The sequence below is a fragment of the Pongo abelii genome, chromosome 8 (genome assembly GCF_028885655.2).
Source record: "Pongo abelii isolate AG06213 chromosome 8, NHGRI_mPonAbe1-v2.0_pri, whole genome shotgun sequence".
In the NCBI taxonomy this organism is placed as follows: domain Eukaryota; kingdom Metazoa; phylum Chordata; class Mammalia; order Primates; family Hominidae; genus Pongo; species Pongo abelii.
In genome coordinates, this window is record NC_071993.2 from 69,982,493 (window position 1) to 69,995,729 (window position 13,237).

Genomic DNA, 13,237 nt, shown 5'->3' on the forward strand with positions numbered 1-13,237 from the left:
AGAAAAGACTATTGTAAAGAAGAATGAGAAAGTACCTTAGCATACTGGAATGAGCATACTTGGAATCAAACAGTTCAGGGTTAGAATCCTACCTCTGCCATGTATGAACTGAGTAATCTTCAACACCTTACTGAGCTTCCCTTCATCTAAAAATTAAATGGACTAAATAACACAACTTAAAATACCCAGCTCATAGAAGGTATTTAAGAAATTGAGCAGAGTTCAAGACCAGGCTGGCCAACATGGTGAAATCCCATCTCTACTAAAAATACAAAAATGAGCTGGGCGTGGTGGCGCATGCCTGTAGTCCCAGCTAATCGGGAGGCTGAGGCGGGAGAATTGCTTGAACCCAGGAGGCAGAGGTTGCAGTGCGCCGAGATCACGCCACTGCACTCCAGCCTGGATGACAGAGCGAGACTCCGTCTAAAACAAAAAACAAACAAACAAACAAACAAAAAACAGTAGTGATAGGCCAGGCGCGGTAGTTCATGCCTGTAATCCCAGCACTTTGGGAGGCTGAGGCAGATGGATCACTTGAGGCCAGGAGTTCGAGACCAGCCTGGCCAACATGGTGAAACCCATCTCTACTAAAAATGCAAAAATTGACCAGGCATGGTGGCTTATGCCTGTAGTCCCAGCTACTTGGGAGGCTGAGTCAGGAGAGTCTCTTGAACCTGGGAGGTGGAGGTTGCAATGAGCTGAGATGGCGCCATTGCACTCCAGCCTGGGTAGCAGAGCGAGATTCCATCTCAAAAAAAAAAAAAAAAAAAAAATACAGTAGTACTAAATTATGTTTAATGTGGCAAGTCCAAAGGTGAACTATTTAAAGTTTGAGTGCTTGCTCTAGGTCAAAAATGCAGCAAGGCAGTGGGCAGAGGTCAATGATTACATCACAGAAACTTGGGCATCCACATTAAGAGACAAAAATCTTCTAATACTGTAGCAGTGGAAAGGACCACAAAACTCAGGACACACACACACAAATCACACATTAGCCCCAGGCAAACAAAGGGTATTAAGTGATATGATTAAATAATTAATTGTTAAAAAAAGATATTCTGGGCACTTTCACCCACAAGTGTGTTTAAAAATACAAATTTCATCACAAATTATTTTGAGTGTTCAAGATCACAAGCAAAGAAAAAGCTACAAGGCTTGATGACCTAAAAATGTGACATCATTACTTTAGGTCAAAAGAGATCTAAATTAAGTATAAAGCATATTTTAATCCTTCTCAAATTTCTTCTTTGTGCGTGAATATAAATTGTGGTAAATTTGTACAAGTAAATACCATAACTGTTCCTAACTAATAAAGTTTAAGGGTTAAAACAAAGAATTCCCAAGAAATGTGAATAATGGCAATCATGTAGCAGTAGTACATCCTTTCACATGGTATTTTGGGAACATTCTTTGATTCAATAAGCCTAGACATTACAGTATGCTTCAAAAATAGTCCAAGCTGGTGAACCAATCCAAGTTTTGACTTCAAGCAGACTGTCAGAGCAGCACTAAGGCAGAAAGTGACAACACTGTCCAGTTGGAAATGAAGCTGTCATTTGCCTGCCAACAGATAATGCACACCATGCCCTTTTCAAGTTCGTATCACAAGACCACCTCAGAAGTGATGCTTTTTGATCCATTCGGTACTGAACATCCTTGGGTCGGGTCCAAGAATTGTCTTCCTTATTCATTTCTGCTCCATTGCAGAAATAAGAATGAAATTCCATTGTATATAGCAATGACAATTTTTCCAAGGCAAATAAAATAGTTTGCTATAAACATTTCTCACCTATAATAAGGAATCAATCTCACCTATAATAAGGAATCAATCTACACTGACAGAAAATAAATCTGGTCAGTTTGACATCCAGCTTATTCTCTGTTACAACACTAGCACCTACTATTCCTTCTGCATTTGGTTATGAATCTTCTGAAAGATGCTTTCATATTGTCATCCTACTACTCAGCAACTACAAAGCTTCCCTCCTGCCCAATTCTAAATTCCTTTGCCTGGACCTTCACTATTGCCCAACCTACCTACCTAAGCTTAGTTCCTACCACCCCCACCATGTGCCCCTCTCCCCACCAGCCCTCATGACTTGGTCATGCCATTCATTGCACCTAGAGTATTTTCCTTCCTCCCTACATCTAACCATCCTCCCAAGCCCTACTTCCTACATAAACGCTCTTTCTACTATTCCTACTGACAATGAGAGAGCTCTCTCTCTGAATTCCTATCATAAAGTCTGTCTGTATTATAGCTCTTTAATTGGAAACTTCTTAAAATATTTCTTTTTTACAAAATTTCTCTGCAGTAGTGTTTCCACTTTTGCTCTGCCATCATATATAGAAAAAGAAAACTCAAGTTTTTGGCATATCCCCATGGGTCTACTTGGGATTATGCATAATTCCCAGCCACAATAGCTGTATTTCCACTAATTTATCTCCCATTAAAGAAAACCTAATAACAAGCATATTATACTTCAATGAAAGTTTTAAAAAAATAGACTCATAATGAGCAGGAATGAGAGGGATATTATTATACACGTGAACTTAAATATGCTCAATTAAGTTTTTTTGTTTTTTTTTTTGAGATGGAGTCTCGCTCTGTTGCCCAGGCTGGAGTGCAGTGGCGCAATCTCAGCTCACTGCAAACTCCGCCTCCTGGGTTCACGCATTTTCCTGCCTCAGCCTCCCGAGTAGCTGGGACTACTGGCGCCCGCCACCACGCCTGGCTAATTTTTTGTATTTTTAGTGAGACAGGGTTTCACCATGGTCTCGATCTCCTGACCTCATGATCCCCCCGCCTTGGCCTCCCAAAGTGCTGGGATTACAGGCATAAGCCACCGCGCCTGACCTCTCAATTCATTTTTTTTTTTAAAGCAAAGCATTAGTATCCTCTGGCACTTTATTACTGTTAATATATTATTTGCAATATATCTCACAAGTGACCATTCATTACACACTGGTAGGAACTACTATTCTATAAACAGCACTCAGCATGCTAGGCACTTAGAAGGCAATCAGTAAATAATTAACCAAGGAGCATGTCTAGCCCATTAATCAATTATATATAAAACATTACTGCCACAGCAGTCTGATGATGATGATGACGAAGAAGAAAATGACAACTGACAGTGATATAAAATGTAAACATGGAGTACAGTAGCTGACTCCCCTGCTGACAGTCTCAAAAAGAACAAATGATTTCTTTTCTTTTTTTTTTTTTTTTTTTTTTTGAGACAGAGTTTCGCTCTTGCCCAGGCTGGAATGCACGGCATGATCTCGGCTCACTGCAACCTCCACCACCTGGGTTCAAGTGATTCTCTTACCGCATCCTCCCAAGTAGCTGGGATTACAGGCATGTGCCACCATGCTCGGCTAGTTTTGAATTTTTAGTAGAGATGGGGTTTCACCATGTTGGCCAGGCTGGTTTTGAACTCTTGACCTCAAGTGATCCACCTGCCTCAGCCTCCCAAAGTGCTGGGATTATAGGCGTGAGCCACCGCACCCAGCCAGGAACAAATGATTTATTATGGGGTTATAAGGTTAGTCTAACCAACATTTTAACAATACAGCATAGCTGCTGCACTCCTGAAGTTTAGGACAATCTGGGCAGTTTCTATGGCAATCACCATGCAACCCTACACCTCTTATGCAACACTGTGGCTATTATTGCAATCTTGGGTAAAATTAGTAAATTGTGAGCTCTATCTGCCAGTGCAGCCAGGGATCAAATAACTTTAGCTCCACCGAAGAGAAAGGCTGTGACCATGCAAATCTTGTTCTATATTAAAATGGCTCTCACTTTTACAATAAGGAATTGCCTGAGCACTGGAAGTTCCTCATCGACAATTGTATCATTTTAAATGTATTAAACCCATTTTTCCATATGCCCTTAATTGCCAATCACACAAATAGCCTATGATAGGATCTTGAGATCCCCAAATCCTACAAGTATCATATCTTTCCCTGAAAAATCTTTAAATATATATCAGATAGCTTAGGTATAAATCTATCTACAGGCCAAGTATCTTCTGTTTTCTCTAGCCTTGACATCTTAACATTCTAGGAGTACAGACTGACCTAACAATAAATTTTTAAATATTTTAGCCTTTAGTGTTGCTTAAGCAGTCACTTGAGAAATTCTTGCAAAAGTAGACTACAGAGGAAGTTTCAGTCGGTCATGCCCTAGAAATTTCTAAACATCAACCAAGCAGCTCAAAAGAATGTCCTGCTCAATAGTTCCAAGGATGTCATTAATTGCTTCCATCTGTTTCCCCCTTCTCTGTCCCTGTCTTTTCCAAGTCAAGGCATCTACTATTTTCTGCTTCATTTTGCATTCTATAGAAAAACAAGAAAAGCAAACATAAAAATCCATCACAGTTTGTTTTATTTTGTTTTGTTTTACACAGGGTCTCACTCTGTCACCCAGGCTGGAGTGCAGTGGCATAATGACAGCTCACTGTAGCCTCGACCTCCTGGGCTTAAGCAATCCTCCCACCTCGGCCTCCCAAAGTGCTGTGATTACAAGTGTGAGCCATCATGCCTAGCCCTCCACCATGTTTTCAATTACAGAATATTTATTTGCCCCCAAATTTGCTGGACAACCACAGTCGTATTGTTGTTTGTACTCAAGGCTATTTTCAAGTAACATTTCAGAGTGTGGCATATTAAATTATATACTTTTAAAAAATTGCTCAGTAAAGTTTTCAGTTGGTCATAACGTATGACTTTTCCCTGATTAACCATGGAGACCAGAGTTTTTCCCCATGGCACAATAAAAGTTCAAACCTCTGAATGGTTTCATCCATTGACTATCCTTACCTAAATCAACAATTACATGATCAATGTTTTTTTTTTTTTCTTGAGATAGAGTTTCGTTCTTGTTGCCCAGGCTGGAGTGCAATGGCGTGATCTCAGCTCACTGCAACCTCTGCTTCCCAGGTTCAAGCGATTCTCCCGCCTCAGCCTCCTGAGTAGCTGGGATTACAGGCATGTGCCACCACACCTGGCTAATTTTGTATTTTTAGTAGAGACGGGGTTTCTCCATGTTGGTCAGGCTGGTCTCGAACTCCCGACCTCAGGTGATCTGCCCACCTCGGCCTCCCAAAGTGCTGGGATTACAGGCGTGAGCCACCATGCCCAGCGATCAATGATTTTTTAAGTCTGTCATGTCTTCCACATTTATTGGTTAGAATTCACCTTACATCTAGGGCTATTGGGCTACTCTAAAAATTTTGTACAGGAAAGGCAAGATAAATGCTTAATTTCCTTTAAATTACCAATTATTAGAGTAAGGGGTTGATGCCCTAGTTACCACACAGGGTGATCAATAAAGTTTTATTTTGTTTTAAAGTGACCAAATTTTTTGAAATTTTTATCACAACTAGGGTGTGCTCATTTTTAATTTTTCTAAGTCCCCAAAGAAGTCTGTGAGAGCACATAGCATATTTCAGAATATGTCTCTGGGAATGAGCAAAAATAAGTTTCCTGACAAAATCCACTTACCAATCAAATCATATTCATAGACTACAATGTCAGGGTTGGAAGCAATTGTTTGTAGGGTCTTCTAGTCCAACTACCCACCCGATAGTGAAATCCCTACTCACTCATTCCCCGTGCTCTGTATCTTCCAAGGGGTGAGGGGCAACCTGCTACAAGCTAGAGCTATGTTTTTAATGTAAGGTAAATGCAAGTTTAATTATAATATGTTTAGTTGACAGCATAAGATTCCTCTTAATATTACCAGGCTAAGGCCGGGGCACAGTGGCTCATGCCTGTACTCCCAACACTTTGGGAGGCCAATGCAGGAGGATTGCTTGAGCCCAGGACTTCAAGACCAGCCTGGGCAACAGGGAGACCTTGCCTCTACAAATGACTTAAAAATTGTCCGGGCATGGTGGCACACACCTGTAGTCTCAGCTACTCGGGAGGTGAGGCAGGAGGATCACTTAAGCCTGGGCGATCGAGGCTGCAGTGAGCCAGGATCGCACCACTGCACTTCAACCTGGGTGACAGAGTGAGAGCCTGTCTCAAAAATATATATATATTACTAGGCTGATCGGATGGCATGTAAACAAAATAGGCTCATGTTGGTCAGAGCTGGAAGAAACCTTGAGATCACCAAGTCCAATGAAGGTAGGGCACAAAAGATACTCCCACAAAACAGGCTCTACAAAAAAACAGATGCTTCCAGCACCTTACTTCCTGACATTTAAGACATTTTATGGAATTAACAGAAACACAGTTGCATAAAGCACCCACTCAAGTTAGGTAGAAATAAGAAGACTTCAATATGGGTGAGAATTTCACATCTGTTCAATGAAAATAATAGAACATAAGGAGGATAAAAATAAAGGAACACTTTTAGCTTTATTCAAAGTTGTGATATATAACATACATAGAGAAAATAAACATACGTATAATATAATGAATAAATATAAAACAACCACCCATGTAACTCATCACTTAAATCAAAAATAGAACATTATTATCACTTTTAGATGCCCCTGTGTACCTCTTCCTGAGTATAAACCTCTTCCTCCCTCTTAGAGATAGGACTACCCTGGCTGTGGTGACCATTATTACTTACTCATCTTCATCTTTTTACCATATAAATAGGCATGTCTAAACAACATAGTTTATTTCTGCGTGTTTTTTTTTTTTTTGAGACAGAGTCTCACTCTGTCACCCAGGCTGGAGTACAGTGGCTTGATCTTGGCTCACTGCAACCTCCACCTCCCGGGTTCAAGTGATTCTCCCGCCTCAGCCTCCCAAGTAGCTGGGATTACAAGGGTGAGCCACCACGCCTGGCTAATTTTTATATTTTTAGTACAGATGGGGTTTCTCCATGTTGGCCAGGCTGATCTCGAACTCCTGACCTCAAGTGATCCACCTGCCTTGGCCTCCCAAAGTACTGGGATTACAGGTGTGAGTCACCACACCTGGCCATTTTTGAACTTTAAATAAGTGGAACCTACATATCTATCTATCTATCTATCTATCTATCTATCTATCCATCTCTCTGTCTGTCTGTCTTTCATTTCCCTCAATTATTTTTGAGATTCATTCATTTCTCTTTTTTTGTCTTTTTATTTATTTATTTATTTTTAGATACAGGGTTTCATCTGTCACCCAGGCTGGAGTGCAGTGGTGCAATCACAGCTCACTGCAGCCTCAACTTCCCCAGCTCAGGTGATCCTCCCACTTCAGCCTCCTGGGTGGCTGGGACTACCGGCTCACACCACCACACACAGCTCATGTTTTGTAGAGATGAGTTTTCACCATGTTGCCCAGGCTGGTCTCAAACTCCTAGGCTCAAGTGATCTTCCCTCCTCGGCCTCCCAAAGTGCCAGGATTACAGGTATGAGCCACTGCACCTGGCCTCATTGTTTTTTTCAATTGAAATGAAACTCATATGGCATAAAATTAACCATTTTTAAGTGAAAATTTCTCACTCCTTTTCATTACTGATTAATATTACAATTTCTGACTATACCATGATTGTTTTATCCATTCTACTCTAGATAGACCCGTGGGGTCATCATGAGCAATGCTGATAGAAATGTTTTTTATATGGATGCTGGTGTGCATGTGGATGAGTATCTTTAGGGAACATACCTGAGAGTGGAACTGCTTATCTTCTACTTTACTGATGTCATGTTGTTTTCCAAAGTGGCTGCACCAATTTACATTCCCAACAGCAGTGTAAGAACATTCCAGTTGCTCCACATCTTATCAACAACTAATATTATCAGGGTTCTTAATTTGGGGTGTATAATAGAATAATTTGCACTTCTCTGATGACTGAAATAAAATATTTATTGGCCACTTAAATTTCCTCTTTTGAGGTGCCTATTCAAGTCCTTCACACACCTTTTTGGAAAGTCTTATGTTATTCTTACTGACTTCTATGAGTTCTACTTTTTTTGTCCTACACATCAGCTTTTACTTTTGCTTACAACTTGACTGCCATATAGAACAAAACCACTAATCAAAGACAATATAAGAACCTAAGAAGTTTTAAGTATTCAAAAATTAGTATGTCTGTTTGTTTTATGCAGAATAGCCCAAAAAGCCTGGAAATTATTTTTAGGAATACTAGGAGATATATAAATATAACTTAAATTTAAAATGCAACTGAAAATATGAAACAATAATTTTTTATTTTTTGAGACAGAGTCCCACTCTGTCACCCAGACTGGAGTGCAGTGGCGTGATCTCCACTCACTGCAAGCTCCGCCTCCCAAGTTCATGCCATTCTCCTGCCTCAGCCTCCCAAATAGCTGGGACTACAGGCGCCCACCACCACGCCTGGCTAATTTTTTTTATATTTTTAGTAGAGACAGGGTTTCACCATGCTAGCCAGGATGGTCTCAATCTCCTGACCTCAGGTGATCCACCCGCCTCAGCCTCCCAAAGTGCTGGGATTACAGGCATGAGCCACCACGCCCGGCCAAAACAATAATTTTTTAAAGTTTTTATCTACCATTATTCCCTTATCTCCAAGCAAAGGTGCCTAGTATACAATGCAGATTCATGCATGCTATAGTCACAGTGGGTCTCTGAATACTTTTCATTTTGGAAAGAAAAACTCAAAACTCATGGTCTTATTAAAAATTATTATGTCAAAAATTGGCCAGGTACAGTGGCTCACACCTGTAATCCCAGCACTTTGGGAGGCCAAGGTGGGTGGATCACCTGAGGTCAGAAGTTCAAGACCAGCTTGGCCAACATGATAAAACCCCATCTCTACTAAAAACACAAAAATTAGCCAGGGATGGCGGCACATGCCTATAATCCAAGCTATTCCAGAGGCTGAGACAGGCAAATCATTTGAACCCAAGAGGCAGAGGTTGCAGTGAGCCGACATCGCACCATTGCACTCCAAACTGGGTGACGAGGGTGAAACTCCGTCTCAAAAAAAAAAAAAAATTATTATATCAAAAATGCCTAATATCAAAAACTAAAATGAACAGTTTTTTTAAAAAAGTTAGAAGACAAAAGGTTGAAATTTCAATTGTAAACAAAAGTTTTATACCAAAAAAAAAAGTTGTTACTGAAATCAGCTACTTCTTCTTCCTAACAAGAGTATTATTCTGCTTAGCAACAGAAGAATATTTTAATTACTCACTTAATAAATGCTGGTGGCATATCTCTCTTCAAAATCTGATCCTCAGTGGTTTGAACAGTCTCTTTTCCAACCTACAAGAGGAAAAAAAATCATAATTCAAATATAAATTCTCAGACTTTAAAAAACTATTACTTAAGCATATTTGAAACATATACTTAAACATAATCTATCATGAAAGTTTCTAGATTTAAGGGAGATTTCTGGATTTAAAAAATTTTTTAGGATTACTCACATAATATGCCTTCACAATATACTAGAATAACAATATGGAATACAAACATAATGTTGTATTACTCCTTCTTCAGAATAACTAATTTGAAAGCATTATTGAGCATAATAGGAGAAATTCATCATTGAGAATATAAGTGTGTGTATTTAAGCCAAAAAACTCTGCCACGTCTCTAAAATGTTACATGAAGTACATGAATCAAGTTAGACAGACAAAAATATCTATATAGAAAAAAATGAAGTTATTGGAACTGGGAAAAATATTTGAAGCTATTATGATTCTGACACTAGAAACCAAACATGAAAATATGCAACTTCACTAGTAATCAAAAAAATTGAAATTAAAACAACATGATATTTTCCCCTAATTATAGTGCAAGTTAAAAAGAAAGAATATATTATGCTGAATGCAACAATGGAATAGGTAGTTTTACACCCTGCAGGTGGTGATATAAACTGACGTATTCTCTCTGGAAAATCACTTGCTAGAATTTGTTAGGGGACATAAAAAAAGTCATACCTAGGAATTCCACTTATGAGAATATACCTTATAAGCAGTAATACCAAATGTGATAATAAAAACAATATTCACAAAAGTAGTCACCATGATGACAGTTATAAAAGCTAAAACACTTCATAAATAACTCCTCCAACAAAGAGGAATAGTTAAGTAAATTAAGATATATTGTTAGGTTGAGTACTATGTGGGCCATTAAAACAATGGTTATAAAAACTTAGCATTATAGGAAAATGTTTATGACATTATATTTCACTTAAAAGAAGAAATGTAAATAACAAGTACATTATGAGTACAACACCAAAAAAAAAAAACCACATGTATAAATAAAGCAACAACACTGAAAGAATATTTTTAAAATATTCTAGTGGTTGTACTAATGCTTAGGAAATTGAATGAATTTGTATCTGCATTTCCTATTTTCTAATTTCCTGAAATGTAAATTTTAAAGTAATTTTTGTAATTTAAAAACACAAAAATGTTACTGTAAGTTGTTCTGTTATTTTTTGTTTGTGCTTTTGAAATAGAGTCTCACTCTGTCGCCCAGGCTGAAGTGCAGAGATGCAGTCTCGGCTCACTGAAACCTTGGCCTCCCAGGTTCAAGTGATTCTCGCCTCAGCTTCCCAAGTAGCTGGGACTACAGGCATGTGCCACCACACCCAGCTAATCTTTTTTTTTTTTTGGATTTTTAGCAGAGATGGGGTTTCACCATGTTGGCCAGGCTGGTCTCGAACTCCTGACCTCAAGTGATCCACCCACCTTGGCCTCCCAAATTGCTGGGATTACAGGCATGAGCCACCACTCCCAGCCTAAGTTATTTAGTTGTAATTATTTCCTACCTAATAATCTCAGTACATAATTATCTGTCATTTTATATAGATCTTCCAAATAGTAATGGTCAGAAATTATTTAAATTATCAAAATATTAAATGTCACACTACCAAATTATGTGTGTATTATACCACTAATCATACACATACTCACTTTCTTCAAAATTATCTCTATGCAGGTCTTGAATGTCAATTTTTCTTCCACTATATTCATGTATTATAAAGTATAAGAGTAAACTTTAATATAGTAAATGGTGAAATTCACCCATTTTAACAATATAAAGCCACCTAAGAGTACTAAACCATATTTATAAACCATATTTTAATGTAGAAATCTGCGAAATTAAAAAAACCCAGAATGGAAAATATGTCAGTCCTACTATTTAACCATTTAACTTTTGATTGAGTTTAAAGGAAAAAAAAATGGAGTAAGAAAAATCCTGGCTGGCACAGTGGTGCACACTTATCATTCCCAGCACTTTGGGAGACCAAGGTGAGAGAATTACTTGAAACCAGGAGTTTGGGACCAGCCTGGGCAACATAGTGAGACCTTGTCTCTACATAAAATTAGTCGGGTGTGGTGGCTCACACCTGTGGTCCCAGCTGCTTGGGAGGCTGAGGTGGAAGGATCACTTAAGCCCAGGAGGTCAAGGCTGTGGTGAGCAGTGTTTTCACCACTGCACTCCAGCCTGGACAATAGGGCAAGACCCTGTCTCAAAAAATCTCTAAATGCACAGTAAATCAGCTAAAGAAAATAACACAATAAACTATTCTCAGGGAATATAAGTCATGCATAAATTATGAATACAAGTTTTTTCTCTCAAGTTAATAGCTAGAAAAAGCAACACATATCTACCACTGTGTAATAGCCAATGCTTCTATAAACAATAGACTGTCTGTATCATAATAAAAGGCTTTTAAATCAGCAGCTGGTTCTCTAGAGTTTCTCAGCTCAAAACATGACAGAGTATTTCCAGATGTATTGTTCACTATGTTTTCCAACTGAAACTAACCATTCAAAAAGCTATGGCCATGACTTCATGAAGTAAAAGATGAAGTTCAGCCACAAAGTTCCTGGTTCACATTCAGTATAAAGGGCCTAGAAAGATATTCACATTTAAGACACAGAGAGATTCCTTTTATATATGTGGGGGGAAGGAAGAACACAGACACAGAGAGCAAGGGTGGGAGGGAGAACTAGGTGAGTTCCTCTTATATCTCCTTTAGAAAATAGTAAGTTATTCAGTGCTATTAAACATTGTTTTTAGCACAACAACATGAGCCAGGTACTGTTTAGGTAGTAGAGATGGAGTAGAGAATAAAAAAAAGTTTCCTGCCTTCACGGAACTTTTGGTCTACTAGGGAGAGACAGAGAGTCAAGTAAATAAACAAGTATGATTCCAGATAATGGTAAGAATGATGCTATAATAAAGAGTACGGGCTGGAAACAAAGGAACCTGCTTTGGAAAGGGTAGACAAAGAAGCAACATTGGAGCTGAGACTTTGAAACTAAGAAGGAGCCACTCATGAAAGAGCTAGGCAAGAACAATCTAGGGGGAGCAGCCAGAAAAAGGCCCTAACGCAGGAAAAGATTGGGTGTATTTTAGGAACTGGAAAGAGGCCAGAGTGGCTGAAGCTCAGGGAGGGAGGGAAATATGGTGTGGTGATGAGGTTGGGTAAGAAGGCAATGGCCACATCATAAAGAGCCTTTTAGGCCAGCTTGAAATATTTGGAATCATTTATCAGTACAATAGGAGGCAGGAGTTCTAAACAAGAGATTAATCTGACTTTTTATTTTCTTTTTTTTTTTTTTAAGAGACATGATCTGGCCCCATATCCCAGACTTGAGTGCAGTGGCGCAATCATAGCTCAAGTGATTCGGAGCTCAAGTGATCCTCCGTCCGGAGCAGCTAGGACTCCAGGCATGAGGCACCACGCCTAGCTAATTTTTTTTTTTTTTATTTTGTAGAGATGGGGTCTCACTATGTTTCCCAGGCTGGTCTCAAACTCCCATGCTCAAGCAATCTTCCTGCCTTGGCCTCCCTAACTGCTGGGATTACAGTCATGAGCCACCACGCCTGGCCTGATTTTCTTTTTAAAAGGTCATTTTGCCTATTTTTAGGTGGTGAGGGAAAAGCAGGGTAACCAGTATCACTCTCCTAGATGATTGCAGGGAGGCTACTGCAGTCAGCCGGGAGAGTGATAGTAGTGACTTAAGGTTTCACTACTTAAGTAGTGAAAATAGAAATGGAGAAAAGAACAGAATTGCATTACCTTTTTACGGAAGAAATATTATTAGGACTTGTTCTTGGACTGGGTGGGGTGGGGTGGGGGATGAAGACTAGACTGAGGTAAAGAAATAAAACCACGTGGCCGGGCATGGTGGCTCATGCCTATAAATCCCAGCACTTTGGGAGGCTGAGGAGAGCAGATCACCTGAGGTCGGGAGTTCACGACTAGCCTGGCCAACATGGCGAAATCCTGTCTCTACTAAAAATACAAAAATTAGCTGGGCGTGGTGGCGGA

General features: G+C 39.3%; 1 protein-coding gene across 2 annotated transcripts in view; it reads right to left on the minus strand.

The window, feature by feature from the left end:
• The window catches only part of VCL (vinculin), a 121,501-nt gene that overhangs the window by 67,663 nt on the left and 40,601 nt on the right, over nucleotides 1-13,237 (minus strand). For both annotated transcript variants that reach the window (XM_024254069.3, XM_024254070.3), the window contains exon 2: nucleotides 9,137-9,207. In XM_024254069.3, coding sequence (XP_024109837.1) covers nucleotides 9,137-9,207 — 71 coding nt within the window. The remainder of the gene's footprint in view (nucleotides 1-9,136; nucleotides 9,208-13,237) is intronic.